The sequence below is a fragment of the Aspergillus flavus genome, chromosome 1 (genome assembly GCF_009017415.1).
Source record: "Aspergillus flavus chromosome 1, complete sequence".
Taxonomy (NCBI): Eukaryota; Fungi; Ascomycota; class Eurotiomycetes; order Eurotiales; family Aspergillaceae; genus Aspergillus; species Aspergillus flavus.
In genome coordinates this window covers 5,544,590-5,560,511 of record NC_092406.1, presented here as the reverse complement: position 1 = coordinate 5,560,511, position 15,922 = coordinate 5,544,590, and the positions used below count along the sequence as shown (strand labels likewise).

Here is a 15,922-nt window from a genome sequence, read left to right as displayed (position 1 = left end):
AGAAAGAAGATCACAAAACGCCGTCCAGAACCTGCATACCGGATGCCTCCGAACGCCTGCGTGTGACAAGAATCAAAGACCCACTGATAGGTAGATAGGGGAAAAGAGACCAGGCCCAAAAGGAGAGAAATATCAGAGCCGATAAAACAAGTAAATACAATGACTGATCGGTGATTTGGTATAATCTACGTGGAAAATAAACAGAGCATATTCGTCTGGGGAATTTGAAAGAAAGTTCTCAACGTCGAAATGGCGTCTATGTGCGACCCAAACTCTCGTAAAATGCAATAACTGGTCGTGGCAGTTCCAAGTGCTTCGTTATGGTGGACAAGGAACGATTAAGAGCGGTTCTTTGGCTGGGCGAGCGCGTTCAGCCGGCTCATAGTCAGCGCATTACGGCTCTTCTGTCGTGCACTGGCTGGGGTTCCCGTTCGACTAGCACTTGTGGTCGATCGGAGAGGAGTGTGTGAACGCGCCTTGGTGGGGCTAGGGGTTGGCATCTTCGATGGGGAGAACTTGAATGGTGAGAGCTTAGATGGGGAGCTCAGTTTAACTCTCTTCGCACTGCGGTTTTCTGCGGCAGTATCGGCTGGCGGCACATTCTCCGTGTCAACATCTCTCCCAGCTGCATCTCGGTGTCTCTTCTTGTTGCCGATGCCATGAGGCACACCTGGAACATCGGGAAGAGAAGGGTCGTGAGTGGCCTCCGTCTCGCGGTGTCGCTTTTTGCTGCCGATTCCATGTGGAACGCCGGGAATATCCGGTAGGGAGAGATTGGTAGGGGCATCTGATTGACGGACGTGGCGGATGGTGGGCGACTTGGTCTTGCTATCGGACTTCTTTGAAGCATGGTCCGGTGTCAAGGCTGGCAAAGTGGGATAAACAATGTCCGATGCAACTCGGGACGGAGAGCCGGCGGTAAATTTGGAGGGAGATGGGGATGGCAGAGCTTCATCATCCTGCAATCTAGTACTGGAGGAGAACTCAACGCGCTTCTTGGGTGATGGTGTCACTGCAGACTCTTCTGAAGCATCGTGGGTTGAGCCCAACAAGAATTTGGAACTGAATTCGGGGGCTGCCACATGTGTGCCTGCTGCGATCTTCGCAGGATCTTTCGAAAACAAAGGTTGATGTGGACGAAGGATCGACTTTAGGTTCAACTGGGGCAAGCCACTCTTAAATCGAGGATTGAAGTCCGTGTTGGGCGTGCGCGGGGTATTCGACTGCTTTGAGGTAGGGGAATGTGCAAGAGATGGTCGAGGGAGCATGCTTGTCCGTGGGGGTCTGAGGCTGGTGGACGAAGTACGCGCCATGGAGGCTCGAGTAGGAGTCATCAATGAACTGCGGATAGCGGGCCTTGTGCGAGTCACGGCTGGCTTTGAAGCGCTCTTCTCACCAACAGTCTCACGGCGAGTGGAGGTGTCATCGCTCCTATCACGTTTGACGCGCTTGGCACCAACTGGAGCAGGGGCAGGCGATTTAGTCGGCGATTTGGTGGGCGAATTTTGGTTAGACTCATCCAGCCGTGCCTTGGAGGTGGTCCGCTTGAGATCCTTGCGGACGGGCTGGAAGCGACCAGGAGTGGCGCGGAAGGCAGACGCGTGTCCAGCAATTGAATCCATCTTCTTGAATTCCGCCATATGAGCAGCGTTGAATCGGCTAGCCTGGCCCTTTGGTTCAGCGATCTTGCGATTTTCTGTCTGGTTGTTGCTATTCTGGTCGGGCTGACTCTCCTTCTCCTGAACCATCTGAGCTTTGATTCTAGCAACATCCTCGCGCACGCTCTCCATGAGCTTCTTAGCTTCATCGCTTAGCTGGGAGTCGGCAGAAGAAAACTTGAACTCGAAGGCGGGCGTTCCGTAGTATGTCGAAGCGGGCGACGTCTTTGTCTTGCTTGGGGTAGTCTCAACTAGAGAATCTTTCATCACGTTCCCTTCGGCATCTTTCTTAATCGGGTTGAAACCCAGGATCAGGCCCGAGTCCGCCTGCTTGGTGGTGCTTTGGTGGACTTTGCTGGGATGCATCTCTTGGTGGGATGGACGAGTGACTGCACTGGTGGGCGTTTTCGCCGGGGTTTGCTTTTGAGCGGGAGTAGCCTTGTGTGGGGTGCGGACATTGGTTGTGGACTTCGGAGTAGTAGTGGTGGTGTTAGTAGTGGTGTGGTTGGAGGGAACGTCGGCGGGAGTCTCGTCGCGTTCCATGACGGAGGGGAGTTTGTTGTTATTGTTGGTGGTGTCAGTAGTGGTGTTGTTGACAGGTGACACGGGCGGCTGCGGTTCCTTCAACCAGGAACCAAAGTTAGTTGTCTGGTACTTGACAAGACAGAAGCAAGGGCAAACTTGGGCAAGTGAATGAATTGGAGTCAACAGTCGATGGATTTGTGGGTGACTTACATTCGAAGCCTGGCGATTACGCAGGCGGGCGGACCGTCGAACCGCCATGATGATGGGAAGTGAGCGGTAGAAATTGAATTCAGCAAGTGATGGAAGAAGCGATCAGTGGAATGATGGAATCGTGGCAAAGGTGACGAAGGGATGAAAAAGAGAAAAGGGAACGAAGGGCGACTCTCCCGATTAGGCGAGAATGTAAACAAATATTGCCGGGCGGTGAGCTGACGTCAGTGGAGTGATTTCATCTAACGTGACTGGAGCATCTGATGTCAGATGCCCTTAATTGACCTCGAGACACTACCACCATGTATCGTCAGTATCCCACTCTAGCTTCCAACTAGGGAACATATCTCCAACATACCAGTATGTATGACAGGTTCCAAGGGACCCGCTGAACATATTACTCGCAGATAAAGTAGGAAATAGATGGCCCAGGAGCTGCAGGGCGCGAAATTAGACATTCTTGGATGGACAGGACGATCAATCATCGCTCTCCGTTTTCTTCTCTCCCCGGCCCCCTATTGCGTTCCTTACGCCCCCAACTCTGTAGTTCTGCATTCCCAAGTCATCGTTGATCCTCGTATACTCGAGTAGATACATGTTGCTCCAGTAACATGGGACTTCATAGTTTGAATAAGCTCTAAAGAAACCTAGTTCGAGCTAGCTTATCATCCGGTCATGAGCGAGGAGAAGACCATTACGCTTGTGGGGACCAATTAACATAACTTTCTAGAATCTCCCGTATATCGCTAATAATAGTAGTAGTAGGCTGATGTCAACATGCGTACTATTATGGGATACTCGGCGATTATTTAGTACACTCTTCATTAAGTGGCGAGCTAACTATTCACTATCAACAAACCCGAGATAAAAAACAACAAAAACAGCAGTAATATCAAGCACCATGCCCGTATTACATCCCTAAATCGTACTCTCCCCTGGGCAATTCTCTACCTCAATTACAAGGTCACAACGATCTTCCTCGCCGAGATGCCCTTCTGGAACAAAGAAACACCCTCAGGGATCTTCTCCAAGCCCTCTCCAACCACCAAGGGCTCAGGAACCGGCTTCAACGTCCCATCCTTCAACGCCTCAGGGATAAACTTGCCCCAAACATACTCAGAGATCTCCTTATGATCATGGAGATTCGCGACATCAACAACTGTTCGCACATATCAGTACACCTGACTCCCATAACGAGGATATCGGATAGGTATGAAACTCACCACCAACAAGCTCCACCTCTTCCGGAATATCCTTAACCGGCACAGGCAAGTTCGTAACCACACGTCCACCACCAAGTCCCTTGACCACGTCCGCACATTTCCTGATCGTCTCCTCCTCCGCAATAGCTTCCAGGACACCCAGAAATTCCCCAGGAGTATCCCGAATAGCCTGGATCAGGTCCTGAATGATGCTATCCTCGTGGTAATCCAGCACCTTGGCGGCACCGAGGCTCTGCACGAAGGAATGGTTCTTCGCAGACGCGGTGGCGATGACGGTGGCCCCCGATGCTACTGCCATTTGAATCGCTGCGCTGCCGGTGCTCGATGAGCCGCCCCAGACGAGGATGACCTTGTTGATGGGGCTTGCTTTGGGGGTAAGGGGTAAGGGGAGTTCAAGCCGGCCAGCTGGGTAGAGGCCCATTGTTGCCGTTGATAGGGCTAGAGGGAGGACGCTCCCGCTTTCGAAGGACATGGTGTCCGGGAGGGGGGCCACGAGGTTGACTTTACAGATTGTGTAGTTCTGGAAGCCGGAGTCCCTGATTTCGTTTGTAAGGAACCAATTGGCTCCTCTACAAGGAGGTTGGTTAGTCTAGCCCTTCGGTAGTCTGTGAAGTGAGGTGGGTTTGTTCCTACCCTATTACTCGGTCTCCCTTTTTGAAGGTGGTTACGTCTTGGCCCACTTCGTAAATCTCTCCGGCTACGTCGGCGCCGAGGATCTATTTGGGCATGTTTGTTAGCTACTGTTTTCAAGGGAGAAGAGGTATACTCACAAAGGGATACTTTTTGGGGAAAGGTAAGTGCGGTCCATAGATCTGGATCTTCCAGTCCACTGAGAATATTCAGTTAGCGACCTCCTATGAAAGCATGAAGGAAGCAAGACGTGTGAACGCACTGGGGTTGACCGCGACAGCTTTGTTCTTGATCAAAACTTCATCAGGACCGGGGCTAGGCAATGGGGCCTCTTGGACAACGAACTGTCCGCCCGCTTCTAAAAGCCAGACCGCAGAGTTGGAGGAAGACATGGTTGCAAAGGGCTTATACTGGGAGACTTTGAACGGATATAAGCTTGAGTAGATTGTGTCGATTTTGATTGTGATTGCGACTGTGTATTAAACAGAGAGTATCCTCTTGCTGAGGGTGGTCTCTATTTATACCCATCTTTTCCATCGTCCTGTCGGTGTTAACGGAGCAGTCCAAGCGACCTCGAGCCGAATTCACATCAGAGCTACTTGGATAGTGATAGAACGTTGAGTATGGTGAATCTGTGGGGACTTAGAATGGGTTCTGCTAATTGATGGATCGGCGACTTTAGGGCTATGGGAAAAATACGAGCCAGGGTTAGGCTGTTGGAACTGCGTAGTTTATCGGCGTTCCGTCTTAACTCCAATTTATCTCCGAAGGGACAAACATCGAGCAACGTCAAAGTATTAGAAATCGAGTGCTTTGTTTCTGTTTCCTTCTTCACGGAACTTGGTGAATTACGTGGCTATGATTGCTCAGCTCGTATATTTTTGACTTTTGTACACAGGTGATCAATCATCCAGTAATTGATAGTACAGGTAACACTGACTCTACTTTGGTTCCAGGTTTGTCAGTCATCATAATCCAAATGGATAAGTCTCCTCCTTTCCTAGTGGCGTCGCCGGCTCATGTTTCTCCAGTGGCTTCACAGCCTGTGTTTCATCGAACCACACATACCCATCAAACTGATTGAGCAGGTCTGCCGCGGAATAGTGGGATATCTTCTCTGTATCCGGCCGGTAGATCACACCGATGAATCGTTCAAGCCGAAGAGGCGCAGCTTCAAACGCAGCCGCCAGGTCTGGATCGATGTGGTCCCGTCGCAGATCGATTAAGAAACTCGGGATTCCTGTATTATGGGCGACCCGTTCCCAGCTATCTTCCCGCGAGGGCCGAACATCCATGACCTCCATGTCTTCATCCCATTCGTGTGCTGCTGCCACCGTACCGGTGTGCGTGCCACAGCCAATCAAGGCAACATTGTTACGGCCGAACTGCTCACGGCATAACTGGCCGATATTCACCTCTTTGCGCCGGATCCCCATACTAGTGTGTCGAGCGTCTCCGCAGTGAGAATTGTGCGCCCACACCACGGCTTTTGTGCCTTCGGGCTTATGACGCAATATTCGACGAAGAGTATCTACCATGTGTGTATCACGCAGTGTCCACGACGACGCCGAGCTGTAATACATAGCTTTATAGTAGCGCTCGGCATCGCGCACCAGATACGCATTCTGTTCACTGCTATGGTATTCCTCGCCGTCATGGCGGTTTTCGGAGTACTCCAGTCGTCGTTGTAGCAAGTCACGGAGCGTGTCTAGCACCCCCTTCTCACAATTCCTCATCCCGCGCACCGAAGCGAGCCCGTACATCGCAGGATCATCCACCCATGGCTGCAGGCAGCCGTACCGCTGACGCGCAACTTTACCAGCAGCGGGATCAACACGGTCGAGGTAGTCAATCACTTCCCGGATCGAGGCCCCCATGCTGTATATGTCGAGACCATAAAACCCGGCTTTCTTGCTGTCTGGTACCTGCGCATTGTAATCCCGCATCCATTCGACCAGCTCCTGCATTTCGCGATTGCGCCACATCCACGTGGGAAACCGAGTAAAAGGATCGATGGGTTTCGAGTGGCCCCCGATCTTTGCCTTGGGGCCTGGACGCTGACGCACGTAGCGGTCGATTACCTCGGCGTCGGGCCAATCAGCCTCTACGGCTACCACGGTGAAGCCATGGTGCTGGATTAAACGCTTGGTGATCTCTGCCCGCGCGCTGTAGAATTCCGAGGTGCCATGGCTGCCATCGCCCAGAAGGACAAGGCGATAATCAGCGAAGCTGTCGAAGTTTGAGCTGAAGCTGGGGTCTTTAATGTCCGGCAGAGGATGGGCTGCCGCTGCGAATAGTCCCTGGAGCTGTGACATAGTAGTTGGATGCTGTCGCAACGGTTGTATGAAACTCCAAAATTTACGGTTCATGAGTTCATGTTGTATACATACTGGCTCGATACTATTGACACTGTAGTAATATAAGTATATAGTCTATTGTTGAGCGGGTGGCAAATGAAATCATATGCCTATTGACCAGCGATCATCATGACTTCATATGCTCTCCATAGTAATATTGAGTATAACCTTTCCTAATTGTATATTTAGAAGGTCTTAATCCTCCAGTAATATTAACTAGAACCTACAGCAGCAGTTTCATCGAGCGAAACTGTTATAGCAGACACTAGACAGACCTTTCTATAATATAACGTGGATAGTATCAAGAATCGTAGCCTTGGTTTACCGCTCAGATCCATTGTCCTCCGAACCGATCTCGAATTCATCTGGTACATGGCCGAAAAGCCACTTCGATCTCATATTGGAACACGTCTCCAGATGGCCATACGGGACGCCCGTTCCGTTTCATGATCGTCAAGTCCGGCTTCTCAAGGGAATGATGGGCTTTGGATCCTTCTGGTATTTGCCATCGATTGATGCCCGAGCTGGCAGTTTTTTAACAGTTTAGCGCATCCCTTGACCAAAATTGCAGTGTTTGCTTGCTTTCTAAATCTCACCGAATGAGGACAGCCTTTGGATATAGCTTTTGCTCCGTCGCCGTTTGGTAGGCAATAGCAATGTATTGTCGAATGGTTTGGGCGCTAGGCCGAAGGATTTGCTGGCTTCTGTTCTCACAGTGAACCATGCTGTCAATAGGCCATCTGATTGGCTGTATTTAGTGAGCTGGACTCTGATAGCTCCAACTCCCCCGTCATACATCGAGATTATCTGGAGGCAGGGGACGGGCTGCCGCTGTCCATAGTTCCTAAAGTTGTGACATAGTATGAACTTGTCGGAACGGTCGCAAATAATTCCACAATGTGCGATTCATGAATCAATGTTGAGTACACAATGGCTCAATGTTGTCTAACACTGTAGTGATATGAATTTGTTAGAGAGTTCATTCTATTGTTGGCCGAGCGGCAAATAAAGATCACATGTCCGTCAACGGCGGTCATGATGACTTCACACCCTCTCCATATGCGCCTTCACGGCTGTCAAACGAAACAGAACGACCATTAAGCATTTCGAGGTTAATGTAGGTCATGAAATTTCCCAAGTGCATGCTCAGAAGATCCAATTATCCAGGAATTTTAACCAGAACCTACAATAGTCCTCTATATCCCAGCATTCGTAGGATCATGTCAGATGCATTCCCGGATGTCGCCTCTCGCCTGGAGCGTTTCCAAGAAGCTCAGGAATCACTGTATGGCGACCTCCGCTCTATTGCGAACCCCCAAGATTGGACTCCACCCCAGCAGTCTGGAGGTCATCGCGGTCGATACCTCTGGACTGACGCTTTCGGTGTGATCAATTTCATCACCCTACACCGTGAGTATGAGAAGGCGCTGGCATCCTCTACCTCTGCACCTGATGACCGATACTTGACGCTGGCACGTCGACTAGTTCAAACAGTACATGACGTGCTGGGGCGCACGCGGGATGGCCAAAGTCGCCTTCCTGGCGCAACAGACGACAATCCGATGGGTGGTGGACTGCGTATTGGTAAGATAGAAGAACACGGCTCAGACGGTGATGGCCAATACCATCACTATCTAACCATATGGATGTTCGCCCTCAACCGGCTATCGCTGGCAACAGGTGACCCAACGTACAATCGGCAGGCGATAGCGTTGGCGAAAGCCATTCACCCTCGATTCTTCATCGGACGCCATTTGTCCCGGCCGCGGATGGTGTGGAAGATGTCGATGGATCTGTCCACAGCCCTGGTGGCTTCGGAGGGTAATCTGGACCCGGTCGATGGCTTTGTAACGTTCCGGTTGTTGCAGGCGGCAGCGATGCAGATGGGCGAGGGCGAAGTGCTGGCTAACGAGATTGCGGATTACAGGAAGGTGATGGAGAGAAAAGGAAAGCACTTTGTGACGAGCGATCCGTTGGATCTGGGGATGAGCCTGTGGACAGCACATTGGTTCGCAGAGAAGGAGGATTGGGCAACACAATTGTCCGGTGAATGTTTTGAGCACATCTGTATGCCTTCAATGCCCGACTTGCCCCTCTCGTCATGTTTGGGAATAACATCAGACAGATGAGCTTTTTGAGATTGACCGTTACCTCGATCGCAGCCACAAATATCGCCTGGCTTTTCGGGAATTCGGAACTTGCATGGGCATCAAATGCATGTCAGAGCAATCGACCGAGAAAGAAAGCGCAGTCGATCTCAAGGTGTATGCTGACAAGATCCTGGACTCGTGGAATATATACATGCAAAAATCACTCGCAACCAAAATGACGCCGGATGATCTTCGCCCAATCACGCGGGTAATGTACGCATCGGCATTGCTACCAGGAGGTTAGTATATCAATTCCCGATGCTGCGGCACGTTAATAATATTGGGCTGACCGTAATCTGCAGCTTTTGCTCGCGGGTACTTAGGGCCAGAGCCTATGCCCAGCCCAGAGAGGTAACCAAACAAAGACCTTGAGCAGCCAAAATGTACTTGAAAAACAAATTCATGTGTATATTTTGCATGTAGTACTCTACAATATGTATCATTGCGCCAGATACCGTGTATACTCGACAATATATGTCCCCGGTGGCAAATCGTATCAACGTCACGCAAAGAAAACAATGAACACTCTATACGCCTGGAATGCCCACAACATCCCTCCAGGGGATGACCCGCCGGGGCAGAATGTAGATGGCATAAACGGCGCTTAGGGCGACCAGTAAACCAGTCAACTGTCACGTATTAGTTAATCCTCGAAAAAAGGGTGCTTCGGCTAAACAAGCGTGTCAAAGGGGCGAAATACCTTCTCAAACCACGTATGGAACCAGATAGCAGTCATCAACAACATCCACCAACCCAGGCCCGTAACTGCGCCCACGAACCATACAGACCACTTCCTCGGCCCATTCAATTCGCGATCCGCGTCCTCCGACTTTTTGCTTCCCTGGTCGATGTCCGGAGCGCCCCTCCATGCTCCAATTGTCTCAAATGCCAGCATCGCAGTCGCAAGGACCAGCATGAACACGTGTCCGCTTACATCATGACCGCCTCTCCATGCTCCACCGGCGGCCTTGCACGCGGTAGCCGTCAACAGGGTGTGAAATGAGGCAGAACCCTCTTCAGCCTGCGGGACGACCTGCTCACACTTCCCACCCGAAATAACAAAACTGCGATCGATTATTGCCGGACCAAAAAACCATTGTGTAGTCAGGTACCAAACTAGGGTAGCCAGAGAATAACGAGCGAGCGCCTGGCCGACCCGCCGCGGTTGTTGACTGGAAGTGGTCGTGTACGGGAGTTGAGAGAATAGAAGGGAAGCGAAAGCCGCAGTAACCCAAAGCCAGCCAACCTTCACAAAATATACATTAAAGACATTGTCCTTGCGGGCGAAGTAATTGACGGGGTGTTGGGGGAGGTTCACATCCGCAGCGATTGAAGGGGCTAGAGGAGTCGGATGGTCGGAGGGAGGATCTCGAGTTCCCTGTGCTGTCGGGGAGAGAACAGAAAACAGCGATCCTATAATTAAGGTAATAGGATAGACAAGGAGGGCTGTCGTAGGTGGTTGGTATAACCGCGGTATTGTTGTGGAAGGGGATTTGTCTGGTGATGCCATGTTTTTTTCACCTGCCTAATTTCGTTCGGTTTTCGATCTCCTTTCTCAGCCTTCCACGTTTCCTCCGTCAGATTACCTGACGACGATGAATAAAACAGACTATGAGATAGAGCCAAGTGAATTCAGGATTCACGCAATTGAGTGAGAGGTTGTGTAGGTGAAGTCGGGAAGCCGACGAGGTGATTCGGCGGAAACGGAGGAAATGCAGCCATAGTAATAATTAAATACACTTTAGCCTCGGAGACGGAGGGATGACGTCGATGGAACGCATGTGCCCACCGCCAGTCTAATTTAATCATGCAGCTTCACCACATTCGCCACCATCATCTTCGAATTATGAGAACTTGATGGACGTATTCAATTACTAGCAGTCCTGGTGGTAAATGAAGTGGGAAGAATCTTTAGATCGGATTTCTTTTATCGGCCCAGTGAGTCAATACTTGACTCCAAGAATTAGAACTAACCCTACTAAGTATTACCCTACCCTAGGTCATTCATAAACATGTACATCATAAATCTCGAAATGCTCTGTACAATCAGACTTGCCCCTTACTGGGCCTTAGGCAGCGAGGCCTGGAGCGGCAGTTTCCGTGAGGAGTTTCCAACGTAGATCGTCTTGGGGTAAGGAGTGACGGTCCAGTCCTGAGCCGAAACGTCCCAGTTGGCAAGGTCACGACGGGTAAGGGTCGTTGTCCACACGGCCTCCTGCGAAGGGGCCAAGTGAATACGCTCAAACTTGCGCAGTACCACCTTGGGCTCATTCGGGCCCCCTAGGGAAACGTACTACACAGAAAAAGTTAGCATTGAAATTATTACACATCACCCAATCAGGTCAACTTACCAGCTGAGGAACTTCATCACCGGCGACATTGCCCGTGTTCTTGACCTTCACAGAGACGCGGAAAAGATCCTCGTACAGACCGGGGTTTCCTCCGGCACCACCACTAGCGGGCAAAAGGGGCTGGGCAGACCCATCCGTGGCGCCTTCGGGAATATACTTGGAGTCTTCCCAGCCGTAGTTAGAATCGTCAGACGATGCCTTAAGGTCGGTAGAGTTGATCCAGGGATAGATAAACTCATGGATCCTTTCCAGCCCCTCCGGATACACGTACTCCGACGCATCGCCAATTTCACCAAAGTTCTTTGCAGCTTCAGTCATACCACTGGTGGGAGTGTATCGGGAAGCGTTCAGGGGCTGAACATGGAGGTCGGAGAGCTCGAAGGTGGTGTAGCTCAAGCCGTAGCCAAACTCGTAGATAGGGGTCTCATTGAACTTATCGAAATGGCGGTAATCGATGAAAACACCCTGGGTGAAATCAGACTGGGGCGCTCCGTTGCCATTGTTGGCATCCTTGACCAAGGGAGAACCATACGACTCCCGGGTCTTGCCCCAAGTGAAAGGAGACTTGGCGCCAGGGTTGACACGACCGTACAGCACATCGGCAATGGAGTTACCAGACTCCTGGCCTGGCAGACCAGCCCAGAGAATACCAGTGACATTGGGGTGGTCATACCATTCATCGATCAAAACTGGTCCGACGGAGTGGATGATGACAACGGTGTTGTTACAGTTTTCCGCTGCGGTCTTGACCACATTGTCGCCGTTCTTCCACAGAGTGATGTTGTTACGATCGCCCTCATTTCCATCCACACTAAGATAGCCTTCTCCTGAGTCGGAGTTGACGAACACGAGAGATACGCTGGCCTGGCGGGCAGCCGCAGCGATCTTGTCGAGCGCCCAACTGTCGGTCACGGCGAAGACATTGCCACGGCCCTGAAGAACTTCGTTCTGAATCGCCTGCTCTGGTGTCACTAGGTATGGGAAATTCGCAGTACCGCTACCCCAGGCCATGGCAAGGGTACCGTTATCGCAACCACGGTCATCACAGCCGTTAGCGCCCCACGAGTTGGAACCCGCATCCTCTCCCAGAAGGGCGACCAGCTTTTCCTTGCGGCTCAAGGGCAAGGCACCCTTGTTCTTCAGCAGAACAGTGCTCTGCGCGCCGATGCGACGGATTAGGTCGGCATGATCGCGTTGCACGTCCACGAATTCGTTGACCCTCTCGTAAGCACCTTCCGAAACATGGTTATGCGCGAAACCATATTCGTCCCTGGTCCACGAGCTGAAGTTGGGAGGGGTGTATTTGGTGTCGCGGCCAACCTTGTAATAAGCGGCCATGATACGGACAGCCATGTCATCAACACGCCATTGGGGGATTGTACCGTTAAGGACACCGACCGTCAAGTTTGCACCCCAGAAAGACGTACCACTATCGAAGGTAACATCACCGGGCATCGACATATCCAGACCTGCTAAAGCAGCGCCTACGCCGCTGTGATGAGCGGTCCAATCACTCATGACGAAGCCTTGGAAACCAAGCTCCGCCTTCAAAAGCTTGTTCAGAGTTTCGCTATTCTCGCAACCGTAGCTGTTGTTGATTTGGTTGTAAGAGCACATGACAGCACCGACTCCAGCGCGTACTGCATCCGCGAAGGGCCAGAGGTACAATTCATGCATAGTCTTGTCATCAACGTTGGAACTCAAACTGTCGCTTACGTTGAATCCGTAACCCGCAGCCTCGGGTTGTTGGCGGAAATGCTCTTGTTCGTTCATGATATAATGCTTAGCTGTCGCAATGACACCAGCATCTTGAATACCCCTAATCGTCTCCGCAAAAAGTACACCGGTGAGGGCTGGATCTGGTGAGAAACCTTCCCAGTTTCTACCGCCATCCGGATGAGCACCGAGAGGGCCAGCAGCAGGACCCAGCTGAACGTCAATACCCTTATCACTGAACTCCTCACCCATTGCCTGACCACGAAGGTAGGCGAGCGTCTTGTCCCAAGTGGCAGCGACATTAACACCCGCAGGGAAAGCTGAATTGTAGTCCGCTGCGCGTCTACTGTTAGCAACATGTTAGGAAGGAAAGGGAAATAAAAGCCACACGTACAGAAACGAATACCAAGAGGACTATCCTGCAAGCACAAGCTGGGGATGTTGAGTCTATATTCACAACAATCAGCCTTCCGTAAGAGTATAAAGTCATGTGAAAATCTACTTACCTGGGAACACTGCCAGTTTGTCCAACACACCTCTCTAGCTGCCATCTGAAGTACTTTAGCTAATCGAGCTTCAGACACGCTAAGGCATACGCAAGCTTACCCTGTTCCAGTCGTTAAGTTGACTTTCTCTGTCAACGTCATCTGGGAAACTATGTCTACAGCGCGTTTGTATACTTCCGCCCATTCACCCTGACCATCTGCCCATGGGGAAGGGTAGAAAGGAGGGGAGTACGCGAGATCATCCTATTCAGAGTAAAAGTTGTTAAAAAGCTGATTCAATTGAGTCGGATAGCACCGTATGAGATGCTGAAGCATACCTTGGCACTGACTACTGAGGCAGCCGCCAATGCGGCCACCTCGATCCAACCAAGCTTCATGATAACGTGGGAGGTAACCAGCAGAACAGAAAATGGATACCAGGCCGCCACACAGTGCTCACAAAGAGTGATTGTTGAATGAGGGAAAATCACCAACAGTGGAGGGGAGAAAGGTGATATAAATAAGAACCGGCATGGTAACGAGGGATCAACCGACGCCACCAACGATGGGAAGGTTAAGTACCACACATGATGTATTCCTTGCTTGCTGTCTCGGCACCGCTACCCACTTGCTGTTCCAGCCCAAGCTGTCACGCATGCAGAGGGGGAAAAGGGAGACCCGCTGTTTGCTCGGTGATCGGCGTGGGTGTACCAGATGGAGCGACGCGAGTGGAACAAATTCCATCAATAAATGCGACGATGCGGGAGGAGCTATAATGGATCCTTTCCAAAGGGAAAAAAAAGGGAAAAATAGCAAGAGAGCCAATTAACGTCATACGGAGGAAAAAGCAATGACGATCCGATTCGTTACTCGTAGACTAACGGCGAACTCGGTCCAGCAACCTTCTCTTTCTTTGGGTACTGTGTTGTCAGTCAGTGCACATTGTTGCTCGGCATTCTGAGCCATGGCTTGAGAAAGTCCATCAGGTGGCCTGGTGAGCCGGTTAGAAAGGCATTTGCCCCGCAATAACAACCCTGGCGCGCGTTGGTTTGTTATCTTTTGGCCCTTGGGTACCAGCAAAGAAAAAGAAAACTGGGGGAACCTTTAGAACAACAAAGGGACCATCAGGTACTACGGGGGAAAGCTGGGGACGCTAGTGCCCTTCGGGGGTAGTTCCCTGGTAATCGGATTACAAAACCGCAGTCCATTCATGCCTTCCCAGTACACTATAGTACATACAATACTCCGTAGGCACTGTTGAATTCTACATACATTCTTCGGAAAGTAAAGTTCAAAACAATAATTTTTTTGTAATATGTTTCGGAACTGATATTCCAGCTCCTTCTCAAAATCGTTAATACTCCTTCCTACTTTCTTTCCCAGGAGTTGAGACACGACAAGGCATGCTCCTGTAGGACAAGGACTGGGTAGATACAGTACATCTGTACCATACTGACAATACCTGGCGAGTTGATCCATATTACCGGTACGCAATATCCATTCCGGGAAAGAAATAGGCCTTAGGCGGCCATTAAACTAGGCAGGATTCAGGAAAGTCACAATAGTCATTACACACCACTATTTCATGGCAAAGGTGAATTAATGGAGAAAATAAAATTAAATCAATTAAAATAAAATATCTCTTGGTTCCACCATGCCATAATCTTAATGACGAGACTAAGATCACAAGTTCCGCATCCGTCTACACAATGCATGGGTGATGTTACGGTATCACTGCGAGACCAGCCTCCCCCGCATCTTACTATCTTTAGAGGGGTTTGCTGGGGAAGGGAGTGAGTTGGCTCACCCTTCTTGAATCATTCTTGGGTCGCAGGGATCATGGTCCCTATCCTTCTTGCCTTCCGCCTCCTGTGTCCTAGATTCCCTTTGGCAGGGAGCAAGGGATGTAACGAGCACGTGTCGTGTCCTGCACAGTGATTCTAGATCTAGACCTATTTCTATGCATTATAAATCATTCCGTGGCTGGAACAATTGGTCGCGAAGAATGAAGAAAAATCAGAAAAGACGGCATCGATAGATTGTGATCATGCAGTCGGAGTGGAGTCCAGTGTTTACTCTCATCGTTGATCGCCCTCCATTATTTCCCGATTCAGGCGGTCGTCGGCACAGACACCGACATCATTTTATCCATTTAAGCAGCCGATGGGTTCAAACCCTCTCCACGGGTCATACTATCCATCGGCATGGCTCGCGTTGCTCATGCTCCGGACAGAGTTAGCATGGGTGTGTGCCTTTCTATGCGGTTGGAATATGGTCCCTACGACATCCCGGGACGATCTTGCAGACTCTTCGAGATCTTCATTCCAACGATGAACTCTGTTTCCGTCTACAGTAGAGATCGCTTGCCACATGGCTGTCAGTTTCACCTTAATCCAAACTCCGAGATAAAAAGCTCGTATAATAATTGAGGATCGGTACCGGGGCACGGACGGCCTCTTAACCATCTCCGTCGGTGTGTCGAAAGTATGATTCCGGAAATGGTCCGAAGGCGATGATTCGGGGTTGCGGGGAATCCACAGATACTCCGTGAGGCGTTTATTATTGAAGGTGGAAGGAGTCAAGACTCAATGGACTCTGAGGATTCCTCCCGCTCATT

At 50.6% G+C, this 15,922-nt stretch overlaps 7 protein-coding genes across 7 annotated transcripts; 1 reads left to right on the top strand and 6 right to left on the bottom strand.

Moving 5' to 3' along the window:
• Positions 1–338: 338 nt before the first annotated feature.
• F9C07_11111 (uncharacterized protein) lies at positions 339–2,441 on the bottom strand (the record flags this gene model as incomplete). Its single annotated transcript, XM_041284491.1, has 1 exon — positions 339–2,441. The coding sequence occupies one exon, from the start codon at positions 2,439–2,441 to the stop codon at positions 339–341; it is 2,103 nt and encodes a 700-aa protein (XP_041140063.1).
• A 908-nt stretch (positions 2,442–3,349) lies between these two features.
• On the bottom strand, positions 3,350–4,638 carry F9C07_11110 (putative zinc binding dehydrogenase; the record flags this gene model as incomplete). The annotated part of the gene is made up of 5 exons (XM_041289197.1): positions 3,350–3,552; positions 3,617–4,185; positions 4,250–4,332; positions 4,387–4,445; positions 4,509–4,638. 5 exons carry the CDS (start codon positions 4,636–4,638, stop codon positions 3,350–3,352), a joined length of 1,044 nt encoding a protein of 347 aa, XP_041140064.1.
• Positions 4,639–5,214: 576 nt separating this feature from the next.
• F9C07_2058892 (erythromycin esterase like protein) lies at positions 5,215–6,615 on the bottom strand (the record flags this gene model as incomplete). Its single annotated transcript, XM_041284492.2, has 1 exon — positions 5,215–6,615. One exon carries the CDS (start codon positions 6,613–6,615, stop codon positions 5,215–5,217), a length of 1,401 nt encoding a protein of 466 aa, XP_041140065.2.
• Positions 6,616–7,056: 441 nt separating this feature from the next.
• Positions 7,057–7,401, bottom strand: F9C07_11108 (uncharacterized protein; the record flags this gene model as incomplete). The annotated part of the gene is made up of 2 exons (XM_071507551.1): positions 7,057–7,127; positions 7,200–7,401. 2 exons carry the CDS (start codon positions 7,399–7,401, stop codon positions 7,057–7,059), a joined length of 273 nt encoding a protein of 90 aa, XP_071366058.1.
• A 326-nt stretch (positions 7,402–7,727) lies between these two features.
• F9C07_2059989 (uncharacterized protein) lies at positions 7,728–9,108 on the top strand (the record flags this gene model as incomplete). Its single annotated transcript, XM_071508640.1, has 4 exons — positions 7,728–8,013; positions 8,089–8,670; positions 8,729–8,992; positions 9,056–9,108. The coding sequence occupies 4 exons, from the start codon at positions 7,728–7,730 to the stop codon at positions 9,106–9,108; spliced, it is 1,185 nt and encodes a 394-aa protein (XP_071366057.1).
• A 172-nt stretch (positions 9,109–9,280) lies between these two features.
• F9C07_2228735 (inositol phospholipid synthesis protein, Scs3p) lies at positions 9,281–10,263 on the bottom strand (the record flags this gene model as incomplete). Its single annotated transcript, XM_041289198.1, has 2 exons — positions 9,281–9,382; positions 9,454–10,263. 2 exons carry the CDS (start codon positions 10,261–10,263, stop codon positions 9,281–9,283), a joined length of 912 nt encoding a protein of 303 aa, XP_041140067.1.
• A 549-nt stretch (positions 10,264–10,812) lies between these two features.
• On the bottom strand, positions 10,813–13,703 carry F9C07_11105 (beta-glucosidase-related glycosidase; the record flags this gene model as incomplete). Its single annotated transcript, XM_041284493.1, has 6 exons — positions 10,813–11,046; positions 11,105–13,155; positions 13,215–13,267; positions 13,327–13,371; positions 13,427–13,569; positions 13,644–13,703. The coding sequence occupies 6 exons, from the start codon at positions 13,701–13,703 to the stop codon at positions 10,813–10,815; spliced, it is 2,586 nt and encodes an 861-aa protein (XP_041140068.1).
• Positions 13,704–15,922: the final 2,219 nt, after the last annotated feature.